The sequence below is a fragment of the Phalaenopsis equestris genome, unplaced genomic scaffold, assembly GCF_001263595.1.
Source record: "Phalaenopsis equestris unplaced genomic scaffold, ASM126359v1 Scaffold000357, whole genome shotgun sequence".
NCBI lineage: Eukaryota > Viridiplantae > Streptophyta > Magnoliopsida > Asparagales > Orchidaceae > Phalaenopsis > Phalaenopsis equestris.
This window is the reverse complement of record NW_018164799.1, coordinates 87,047-100,211: the sequence shown is the minus strand read 5'-3', so window position 1 is coordinate 100,211 and position 13,165 is coordinate 87,047. Positions and strand designations below refer to the sequence as shown.

Sequence of the window (13,165 nt, the reverse complement as noted above, 5' to 3'; positions counted from 1 at the left end):
ATAGATATATACGTAAATTAAAACGTCCTTCCGAAGCGGACGATGTGATTTCAATTCCGGCTGCCGACAGCTTCTTACGGGCGACCCCCCAAACAACCTTTCTTTCTTTTTTTGTGCCGACAAAATCATAAATGAATTAACTGACTATCCCAACTGTGTGTCATGTGTCGGGGTGTGTATGGGTAGGGTAGACGAGTTTCTCCACAATGTGCTGGCATTGAGTCTTGTTTACAGAAATTGTATTGGAAATATTAAGAAATTTTTCATTGGGATCCATCGGGAAAATCAGTGGTTTATACAAAAGAAGATTGTTCTCTGTCAAAATGTCAATCACATATTTCTGATGAGATAGGCAAATATCCTGAGATAACCAAACAACTTCCATGCCTAAGAAGTACGAGAGAGATCCCAATTATTTCATTTCAAAGGAAGCAACAAGAATGACTTTCAGAGACTTCAATGATGGTAGATCATTACTTTTGAGAACAATATCGTCAACATAGACAATAAGAATAGTTATCTGGCCGCTAGAGCAATGCCGGAAGAAGAGAGTGTGGTTCGATTGAGCCTGAGTGAATCCATGATCCACCACTACCTTTGTGAATTTCCCAAACCATGCCTGTGGTGATTGCTTCAATCCATGAGGAATTTATTAGTCTACTGATACGCCTTAAAATTACTTGTTTTATATGAACATTTAATGCTTATTTTTAATGATATTTCAATTTAAATGAAGATATTTTGCATGTATTTTGTTTCGGGTACAAGAAATGGTGCTTTGAAGAAAATGCAGCGAAATGAGGTCAAAATGGAGCAATAATGACACCACATACTCTGGCGTCGTAGCGCCAGCTTTTGGCACAATAGCACCAGTTCTTGTACGTAATAGGCGCCATAGTACCACGTATTGGCGCCATAGCGTCTGAAGCGGTTTTAACTTTTGTGCAATGAATTTGGACGAATTTGAAGAGGCGCTTGAAGTGACTTTTGGTTATTTGTAGAGCTCTATTAAAAGGGACCATTGGCTGGTCAAAAAAAAAGAGACTTTTAGAGGGTGCGTGAGTTATTAGGGGTAAGAGTGTGTGTAAGAGAGAGTCTTTGATTGTGTAAGAAAAGTTTGGAGATATCTTAAAAGAAATTTTAGGATTTACTTGGGGAGAAATCTAAGATAAATACTTTGTACTTGTGTTTATGTTTTTATTTTTAAATCTTGACTTTAAATACAAATCATGTTTTGTTGGTTATTCCCATGAATTCTTTGTAGTTTTCTTTTTTTTCTTCTTGCAATAAGAAGTAATCTTGTGGAGGAGTTATTTTATTTAAAACTTATTTTATTCCAAAAAATTGTAATGGTATTTTCACCAATTTTTCATTTACTTTACAACTTGACCACTTGTGATGTTAAAATTCATTGCGAAACATAATGACCCGGGAGGGCTATGATTTTACGCAACTTATAAATACCACACTAACCTTTAGGATGGGAGGCCGACTCGATCTACGGTTTGACACAAATAGATAGGGAGATAAGTTTTGATGGGTGAAGAATTGATTTTTCTAGTGTGATAGGTTAGATTCTTTACCTATTTGGTCTATTGTTGGAAATAAGGATATCTGTTTGATCCTATAGTGAGGGCACAGTGAGTAATCTAGAAGTGAGAGGTCAGAATCTACTCAACACTACTACACAAGCTGAACTAACTTTCAATTAGCTAATGTTCTTTTTGCTGGGAAGGTTATTTGTCACAATATAACATTTTAATATTTAAACATTCAAATTCCTCCATGGATTATGATCTCTTTGCAAGGGGAAAAATCTTTTTATTACATTTGAATTTTTTTACATCTTGTTAGTTTAGAAAATTTGCACTTACTTTCTGCTTAGAATTAAATTGAGCATTTATTTAGTTTTAATCCTCTACAAATATTTTGACACTATTCTCTTATAAGTGCTTTTACAATTTTGAGTGAAGTTTACATTTTTGAGCGAAGCTTTTCTAAGTCATCATAAAAAGTTATAGCATAGCTTCTCTGTGAGATCGATACTAAGGTTTTTAAAGAAAGTTTTATATTACTTGAAATGATACATATACTTACGTAGTACCTCTAATGTGAAAGTCATTAATCTATATTATCAAATATTTCATTTGTTCGCACTAGTCGTTAAATATAATTGGGTCAAGTTTTTTATCATATTTTGGGAACTTAAATAATTGCGTAATTTCGAATCTGGTCAAGTTTTTGGCGTCGTTCCGGGAAAACAACAGAACTTTTTGACTTGGAAATTTTCTTTGAATTGTAGATTTATTTTAGGAGAATTGTATTTCAAAATTTCTTTAAGTATTTTTAATTTCTTGAAATTCGAAAAAAAATATATATATATAATACTTTCACGTAGTTTTTTTATCAGACATAAAATTTGTTCTGATTAATTTGGATTCGTTGTATATTAAATTTAATTTTTGTTTAAGCTTTCATTTTTGTGTTAGTTGTTGTAATAGTATCTGTATCTTAAGCACTAACAAGTATATAAGTAATAATTATCTTGATGCTTGTAGCTTAACTTTTTTCTCTTTGCTAGCTTGCTCTTCTGAATTTGTTGTGTTCTATAAATTTGTATATGCATGAGCTAGCCTTTCAACATTTTGGGCTATGTTTTTTCTTAGAGTTTTTTTGTTCTTTGGGTAGACCTAACATTTTAATTATAATTCTTTCATCGAGAAAATATGACAACGTTATATGCATGTGCAGATGATGGATCAGATTCGCGGAAATTGAAACACATTATGGCCCAGCGAATCTAATCTGTCATCCGTACATAGGTCTAACGCATGTAATATATTCTGCAGTAAATCAGATCAACTATATCATGTTTGTGATTATGAAAACACTTTGAATACAATCATAGGCTCACGGAGTCAACACCTTGTACAGATAACCTGAGATATAGACATCTAGCTTCAGAATTTTTGAAAGGTCCTTTTTCTATTTTCTTATATGGCTGAAATTTTTTGGACATCATTTTCTTTACTCAGCCCTGTTTATCTCTATTATTTCTTCTCTTTCTCTTTCTTTACTGCGTACCTTTAAAAATTCTCATTTTTGACATGTTTCTTTTCCCCTGAACCCTAGGTCTTCTTTGCAACTCTTTTCTCTCTTAAATTTTTTACTGAGCCTTCAATTAATTACTGATGGTTATCAACAATTTCGAAAAAATGGGAGCATTTACATGCCTACCACACAATTCTTATATATTTACATATCTAACGCCTAAATTTTACTTTTTACATTGATACCACCCAAATCGTTCACTTCACATAAAAATACCACTATTTTATTTATTAAAAGTGAAATACACATTTTCATTCATGTGGTGGCATATATGTAAAAATTGAAGTTTAGGCATTAAATATGTAAATACATACGAATTAAGTGGATATATATATATATATATATGTAAATCTAAAAAAAAAAATTGGATTGTTATTTGCTTTTGATGTTACATTTAAAGATTTAGTTTTTTTTTTTATTGTTTATCAATGTGTAAGTTTAATATGACAAACATTTGCTTTTGATTTTCACTACCCAAACTTTATTTTCTGTTTATGTTAGTTTTACTGCTTAGGCATGTCTTTTATATGGTGAACACATCATTTATTAAGTTTCATTGTTGGAACTGCAGGAATGATGTATGGCTGCATCTCCCTTTTGCAAATGCTCTTGTGGATATTGTCATTTTCTATATGAACATGTTGAGGTTTGATCATCTAAAGCTGATAATTGGCAATGCATTTTTTTCTAATATACTCTTCATTGTATACATTTTTGTTATTTCCCTCTGATTCAAAATATGCAGAAGAGCTATCTATTTCATCACCAAATATAGATTGATGAATTTTTAATTAAAAATATATCAAATATGCAACCGCATCTACTGAAGTGATATAATTTGGGGAATCACCGCTTTTCTTTGATGTAATATTATTAGTTCATAGAACAGGATCTTATCTCATTCCCATTTCAATCACTTGATTTTAGTATATTAATGATGAAATGGAAAATTTTCCAAGTAGCTGATTTCATCATTTTGTTGATTATTCCGCTCACTGCATCTTCTTTGAGGGGCATTTACTTACATAAAACACAATTCCTGTACGTTCATATCTAACTCACAAATTTGCATATACATCGATGCCTCTTTTAAATTCTTAACACATCAAAAATATCACTCTTACCTGTTAGAAGTGAAAGAATTCCTTTACAAGCATAGGGATTATGACACCAAAATATTATAAATATAAATATGGAAGCTTAGGTGTTAGAAATGTAAATATATAAAAGTTGCTGTATACACTTAAACTTCCCTTTCTTTTATTGGCCAATGCTGTACAAGCAGTTAAATGGCCGGCATTAGTGGTGTGATTGGCTAAATTTGGACTAAATTACGTGATTTGTTTGGCTTGTTAAGCAAATGAATCTATATATATACTATGATTGAGCCAAACAAATCTTGTTGTTATCTGTCATTAATTTAAAAGAGCTAGTGAAAATTAGTTGAACTAACAGGCTACTATGATAGATCTTCCACTTGCTCTCCTTTATTTTGCTGATAGACACATGATGCACATTGATAATTATAATTAACAATTAGTTGTTGTGCGGGACAATGACTACTGACGTTTGCTTAAAAACAAGCTACGCGAGACGTTGGTTCTACAAAAAAAAATAATAAATAAATAAAAGAAAAGAAAAAAACAGAATTTAAGAGCTGTGGGCTGCATGTGCGCGGTCGAGCAGCTTAAGTGGTCTTGTTGAACGCCTATTTGATTATCTGTAAGAAATTCTGTTGTCTGATTCAATATAAAGCTTGAGAGGATCATTAGAAGTGTACTTTATTTGGCTTGCAGCTCTTTGGGAATGATTTCAACTATAAATTTTTTGTCTGCTTATGGGCATATTTGGGAAACATTATCATTTTGTTCTTCCTATCACAGCCATTTATCCATTCGGTTATTATTTTTTGCTGTTTTTTAAAAATGTCACAAAAAATTGGGACTTCTATTTAGATTGATAGGCCAATAATTCTTTGATTGCAAAAATTAATCCTATTCTATTTAGATTGATAGGCCAATAATTATGCTTTTAGTTTTAATGTTGCAATTTTTTTTATTAAATTTAAATTTATAATTCATTTTTCATGTCAATGTGCCATTTGAACACGTAGCTCATGATAGGAAATTAGACCCTCAACCAATATATAATGATTAACTGTGTTTCTATGTAACTGTGATTGTACATAGAGCACTCACCTACTAGTTAACGTGGGCTCCATAAAAATAAATAAATAAAAATAATGAATTAATATTCTTTATGTAACAATATAAGTTTTCGAACTTAGGATTCAAGAACATTCCTTGAACTACTTTCGCAAATATTTGTAGCCATCTTAAATGAATCCTAATCCAAGACAAATTTAATACATAATAAGCCATATGAGTTCTTTGTAATTTTTAAATATTCCATTCTTAATTGTGCAACACATTAGTTGAAAATAGAGTGAGGAAACTATGCTATCTCTAAGTTCCGAAATTCAAATATCTTTCAATTCTAGGATAAGGAGTATATAAGAACAACTGAAGACATTTATAATAATTTGTTCCGATAATAATAATTTTCCAATATGAAGATCATCCTTCACCAACTTCATGGTAAATAAATTGGGCGGGAATATTTCAAAATTTGATATGATCATATTTTAATATTATTTTATTAATTTTATGATAAATTTAATGTAAAAGTTAATTGATTGTGTATACTGAAATTAAATTCAAGGGAGATTTACATAGGTACCATTCCAATTAGGGTTGTCTAAATGACTCATTAGCGAACAACTCGTTCAGCTCGTTAAGGAGCTCGTGTTTGATTCGTTCGCTGAGTTAATGAGCGGAAAGCAAACACTTTTTTGTGCTCGATATATAAAAGAGTCGAACCTGGGTCAGATTTGTTCGTTTGTGTTTGGCTCGTTTTGGCTCGAAATACTATTCATCAATTATATATATATATATACTTGATGAATAGTATTTCGTTTTAAATATAATTGGTTATAATCAATTAAATTTAGTAATTAAAAAATAAAGTAAAAATATATTAAATTATATTTAAATGATGTCTTAATATAAATAATGAGATTTAAATTTTGCCCCAACCCTTAATATCATACGAATATGTGATTAGCATTGTCAAAACTATTATTTGTTTGTGAATAGCTCGTGCTCGGCACATTAAGCAAGCAAACCAAACACGAACATACTTTTTTTTGTGAAATATAAGCAAGTCGAACACGAACAGTGATATTTTTTAACGAGCCGAACACGAGCTGAGCCTTGGCTCTCTTATGTTTGGCGCGTTGACACATCTAATTCCAATCATATGTATTTAGTATTTATATGTATTATAATATATGTATCATCTCTATGTATGAAAAGTGTATTTCTAAAATAGTAGTATTATTTATGTGATATAAAAATTTGTTTGATATAAATGTAAAAAGTATAGTTTAAATGCTAGCATGTTAGGTATGTAAATTCATAAATATTGGTGGGTATGTATGCAATTGCCGTAAATTCAATAATTTAAAAACTCGTATTGAATAATCTCGCTGAATCAATTAAGTGTACGGAATAAAAAAAAAAGGAGATGATCCATTCTCTGAATTATACTATATTTAATCACTATTCATCAAGGGAGTTACCAACAAATAAGATTTATGATAATTTAATAAATTAGCTAATTTTATTATTAAAATCAATGAAATAAGTTAGTAACATCTATTTATTTTAGGGGTTACATGAGTTACAAAATAAATATCATAAATTATCATAAATTATGACATAAGTTGTTAAATAAATAACATAAGTTTTCATGAGTTATAAAAATGAATAACTTAAGTTATCATTTATTATGCCATAAGTTATGAGTTAAGAAAATAAATAATATAAGTTATCATGAGTTATAACAATAAATAACTTAAGTTATCATTTATTATGACATAAGTTATGAGTTAAGAAAATAAATAATTTATGTTATCATGAGTTATAAAATAAATGACATACGTTATTCAAAATAAATCTGATAAGTTATTAAAATAAATGTAATAAGTTATTAAAATAAGTGTGAGTCACAAATAAAAATATAACATATTCGACTATCACGATCAAATTAGTCCACAACTGCCTAACAACTATCATCAACCGCTATTAATGGACAATCATCCATCATCATCATACCGCCACCATCTGTCCACAGTTGTTTGTCGTTGTGATGTGATCACATTGTTAGATTCTCGCAGCTTATCTACCATTACCAATCTACCTCCATCTAACTGCAATCATTGGGCTATGGTTATTAAAATCATTATTGGGTTATAACCACTCAATCATCACCATTAGAACGTTGTCGACTAATCATCATTATTAGACCACCATCACTAGTTTATCATCTTCAGATCACCAACATATGATCATCCCCATTGGATTATTGCCGCCCATTCACAAGAATTAGACTATCAACATCTGATAATCATCATTTGATTGCGGCCTCTCAACAACTATTATTGCCTTGAATACCAGCGTGGCATTGTCGCCATCCTTCCACCATACTTGGACAACACCAACCGAATAGTACAGTTTGATCACCATCGTCTGTGCATCATTGTTAGATCTTGCCATCCAACTATCGTTGTCAAATTGACTATAGTACATTTGACTTTCATCAATGAACTATCATCATCTGACTCCAATTGCACTATTTTGACGTAAAATAGTAATAGCTAGATTATAATTGCATATAACTACTCAATCTCTATCATTCCATCTCCTAATAACCACCATACGATTATTGTTTCTTGACCCCTCTATTGTCACTCAATCATTACCACTCAGAATTAAATCTTTTTTGGCGCCATTGAGTTTATACCACCAATATATTTCATCCAACTATAAGTGTGCTAAAATAGGGGCTGAGAAACTTTATTCAAAATGCATAGAGTATAGAGTTTTGTGTCATGAATACATGTGTGTGTGTGTGTGTGTGTGAAGGTTTTCATGGTCTGAGTTGCAAAAACTGGCAATGTAAAGAGGAGCCACATTGACAAAAATTTATTGCATACGGACACCGTAAGCAGAGATGCATGTGGTGTCTGATCTATGCCGTAGATCACGGTGATCTACGGTGATGATGCAATCAAATTTTTTTAAAAAAGATAATAAAAAAAATTTAAAGTGTGGCCCACCAAAGTACATCGTCACCGTAGAATATATACATACATACATATGCATAAACATGTGTGTGTGTGTGTGTGTGTGTGTGTGTGAAGGTTTTCATGGTCTGAATTGCAAAAACTGGCGATGTAATTGACGAAAATTTATTGCATACGGACACCGTAAGCAGAGATGCATGTGGTGTCCGATCTACGCCGTAGATCACGGTGATCTACGGTAATGATGCAATCAATTTTTTTTAAAAAAGATAATAAAAAAAAATTTAATGTGTGGCCCACCAAAATACATCGTCACCGTAAATCACCGTGATCTACAGTGTAGATCAGAATGCAATAATTTTTCTACTTTGACAGGAAAATATATTGTGAGAGGATGATATAGCTGAGGATTAGATGTGGATTGATGATATTAGCATGATATTGGGGGTAGAATTGATGGCATTGCGATGTTATTAGGATGATATTGAATATAATGTCAATCAAATAATACCCCAATATCTGAGTATACTTGATCTGCCGCCCCAAAGTCTACAAATTGGAAGCCGCGTGATCGCGAAGGCCAATCGCTTTATCAATACCGAGTAATCCAACGCCGCCTCTCGAAGCAAAGATTTTTGGGTATCGGCCCAGCCCCCTCCAACGGCATTCATTATGGAATTGTCGACAGCATTGACCGTTGGCGAGGGAGAGCAATTAACAAGTTGGTTGGCGGTTCAGGTTAGCATTCGTCGGCTTTTCTCCGGTAAGCTTTAGAGGAACCTTCAACTACCTGAAAGTCATCACTGGGTCTTCTGATGTGAGTATATAAGAGCTCGATTGTCTGTATTCAGATTATGGACTACAGATTAATATCAAGACTATTTCAAAGTGACTTGTGGATAGAAAGATCGGAGATCTCTTAGCTCTGCTGTGCTTGAAAAACTCAGGAGCCAAGGTGTTGATTGGCTGCAACTTTGTTTTATGTTAAAAAGACTTCGTAAATCCGATAAATTCAGATTTATTAGATGAATGCTGTGGAAAGTGACGACAGAATAAATCCTGCTCACAATGAGATTTACTAAATTCGGATTTAGATAGTAAAAAGAAAGAAATGCAATTTAAATGTGTATATATATAGAGAGAGAGAGAGAGAGAGAGATTTTTCTTTAATTAATTTTGATTTTGATTTAGGACTTTAATTTCAAATTTGATTACTTTTTTTTATTAACTTAGCTTTATTTTGATTAAGATTTAAACTTAGATTTCTTGATGTTGATTTACTTTTATTTCTAAATTTAAACCAATTTTTGTTTCATTAATTAATTCTTTTTATTTTAATTTCAATTTAATTTGACCATGATTTGTGACTAACGTCAAATATGTTTTAGCTTATCTTAAACTAAAGGCATCAGTTAAGAGAAAAGTTAGGTCTGATTAGGGGGATCCTATAGAATCTTTCTTAAGTTGATTAAAGCCAAAAGGGTTGTTCTAATCAACCTATTACAAAGGTTAATCAATGGTCCAAAAGTCTAGGTGCCTAAAACATGTAATCAAGCCTCTATATTCAATGGGTCACCTAAAAACTTGTTACAAAAATTATAGAAACACTCAACCTTCAATTTTAATAATTTGATTATGGTCAACTCAACAACAAACCATGTGTCAAGAATTAAAGCCAAATTTATTTCAAATCAAAGGGAGTGAAGGTTCAACTTAGGGCCTAGTTTGGCTCTCAACCATCCATCAGTCCTCTAGAATAGCCTCTAAAGGATAGGAAGAAGAGCAGTAAGATCTCACCAAAAGAGAGATCAACATTCTGCACGTAACAACAACTATTTTATTATACTATGTTATGTTTAATTACATCTCAATTTTCCCTTTAGAATGAAGGACTAAAAAAAGAGTAGAAAGCTTATGCATTTCACATGAAAGCTATTTGGGTATATTTACTATTTTCTATACATTTTAAAATGTGCATATGTTTTTCACAGATGTAAAAACATAAAAGTTTCGGTAGAAGATTTACATTAAATATTAAAAATTAAATGTTAAAATTTAGAATTATTTTCTTAGTTGGTTTTTTTTAATTTATGTATTATTGTTTAGTTAATAACATAAAAGACAATTTAATTTTTAATTAAATTTTAATCGTATCATTTTTAAATTAAATTTATATTTATATTAAATTTTAAGTCTATTTCGAGCTTTAATGGAGCGCCTTAACGAGATTATGTGAGTTTCTTCTTTATTTTTTAGTGCATAAATTTCTAGTAATGATATTAAATTTTCATTAGTAATAGTAGATATATATGAGACTAATAAATATTCATGCATGTATTTCTCTTCCAAAAAAAAACATGTATTTTAATTTTATTTAAAACTTATGTAAAATTATTTTAACTTACAGATAATGCACAAATATTAAAAATAATTACTTTAAAGTTTATAATAAAATATTAATAAAATATTACAATATTAAAATGTTTACTTGTTTACATATACTCTGAATAAAAATTATCATAGATATTTACTCTAATTAGTAAGAATATTTTAATTTATTTTTATATCATATTTGATTAGTTTTTTATTTTTGCAAAAAAAAAAAAAACTATAATCATCAAATTTAAAAATTCTATGGAGATTATAAATAAATTAATACATCAAAATTTATATTGCATTATGCAACTTTTGCCATTTAAATGATCACTTCATGTAATTTTATATAGATCAGATGAAAATGATTGAAGGTAATTTTAAAGTTAGTAATTATGCCCTACTAAAATAATTTTTTGGCTCTGCCTCTGAGCTGTGCTATAGACATTTGACTTTTTCTTCTTTGCCCATTACTATTTTCAAGCATAAGTTATCATCTTTTATGCCTTCTTTAGTTTGTGTGGAAGTGTATGCAAATTTAATATATATTATGATATCTTTGTATTAGTAAAAATAATTTTTATTTTTTCCTCCTTTTGCAACTATACAGATATTCATGATAATATTGTACAACAAATTAAAATTACTATTTACCTTTATTTTAACATCTAGAAATGTTTTGAACTTTGTCAACCATATTTCTTGTGCTTTCAAGTTGTGTGTGAAGTGTTAAAAAATGTTGTAAATCATCTCGTGGTTATCTTAACGTGATCTCTATCCCATCTTAGCTAAGGTTTAAGTCTTGTAGTTTTCAGTGAAACTTGGTTCCTGTTGAATTAAAACAAATATTATGCTTGCAAATGTGTTGAATTCCTGTTACTATAAGATGTTCGAGAGCTATCTAATTAGATTGTGTTTCATCAATATATGAAGTAAGTAAATTGCATGAGTATAAGAAAATGATTGAATCAACTAAGTGACTTTGTGGCACTTTATTTCTCTATTGGAGGATTTACATACATAGAGCCTTAAACATAAGGATTTACATTCTTCACAACTAAATTTTACGAAAATAAAAATCAGCATGCACTCTAACTCTTTCCATAACTAGGTTATTTGAGCTAACAAGTCTAATCCTACTTAGCCTTATCTAATATATGTCTATCGAGCATATGATCTTTCTTGACGTTATCCCTAATCCTACTCGGCCACTTCTTGTTCTGAATCAACCTTGCTCCTATTCTTTCTCGGCCTAGTCTTGATCGTGTATTCGGTCTCATCCTTAATCCTAGTCGACCTAGGATCACAATCAACTTCTTTCGTGATCCTACTTGCCCTTGTTCCCAATCCAAGTTGCCCTCACTTGAATCCTATCTGTCTTCTCCTTGATTCCACTCAGCTTCATTTATTGAGCATCTGATGAGATCCATTAACATAATTAATAGAGTGCCCGATAATATAAATAGTAAAATTTAGGTGTAATGCATGCAAATTCTAAGACTTGAAATGCTATGTGCTTTACTGTTCTTTAATCCTCCTATCTTTCATCATCCACACAATCATGAAAAATCTTATCCTACACATTCCATAAATTTTTACTAAGAAGTATATGAATTTTATCGCCCACATTTTGCCCTGTGAAAAATTAAAAGAAAAAAAGACTCAAATTCAATAATTACCCATTAACCCTGCTATAACATCATGAATATACCACTCCGAACGAACTTCCGGGATCTTGAGAAAATCAACAAGGTCCCATGCCTGATTGCTTGAATTTAAATTCTGCATGAACGGCATTACTTAGTAATTACTTTTCTTTTTCGATTTTACACTTCTCCTAGTTGCTACATAAACAAAGTTAGGTCTAATGTCCACACTTTAAGTTCAAATCACGCTTGGAAGTTCATAAGAGCTTGTCAGAGTATTTTATCCATTAAAATTATTTAAAATATCTCTCAAAATTATTGAATTTAGTTTATATTAAACAATACATGTGCAATTAATTAAAATTGATATGCATTCATCTAAAATTATCCTCACCATAAAGTTAATTAGAATAGTCTCACCCAATTTGTGCCCTTATCCCCGTCTCCCTAGCACACATTCTAAACACAATAACAAACATGCATGCAGGCTAAAAAAACAGAAAGATGTTATATACCGCTCAATTCCAATGTATTTACATATCTAACACTCCATTATCTATACATGAAAATATCTATTTCACATTTTAAAAAAATTAAAAGTAATATTTTCTACATGATATGAAAATTTTGAGTGTTATAAATCTAAAAAATAAAGTGTCCGTGTTAGATACCCAAATAAATAAAAAAAGGGAAGGTATGTATGTAAATGCCCTACAAAAAAAATCATGAATCCCAAGTTCTAACATCAATGAACATCCTATTAGAAACCTACAGCCGCTTGCAGATTCAATCAAAAGTACATATTTCATGCACAATTTTGTTATTAGAATATCACTAAGACGATAAATGCAATAAAAATAGTTGCTAGGTTGGTCCATCGTGTCCGATC

General features: G+C 30.7%; 1 protein-coding gene across 3 annotated transcripts in view; it reads left to right on the top strand.

Annotated features, from left to right (window-relative positions):
• The window catches only part of LOC110026189, a 43,871-nt gene extending 40,001 nt beyond the window's left edge, over positions 1-3,870 (top strand). For all 3 annotated transcript variants that reach the window (XM_020727047.1, XM_020727048.1, XM_020727046.1), the window contains exon 16: positions 3,683-3,870. In XM_020727047.1, the coding sequence (XP_020582706.1) occupies position 3,683 (1 nt within the window). In that variant the 3' untranslated portion in view covers positions 3,684-3,870. The remainder of the gene's footprint in view (positions 1-3,682) is intronic.
• The last annotated feature ends 9,295 nt before the right edge of the window (positions 3,871-13,165 follow it).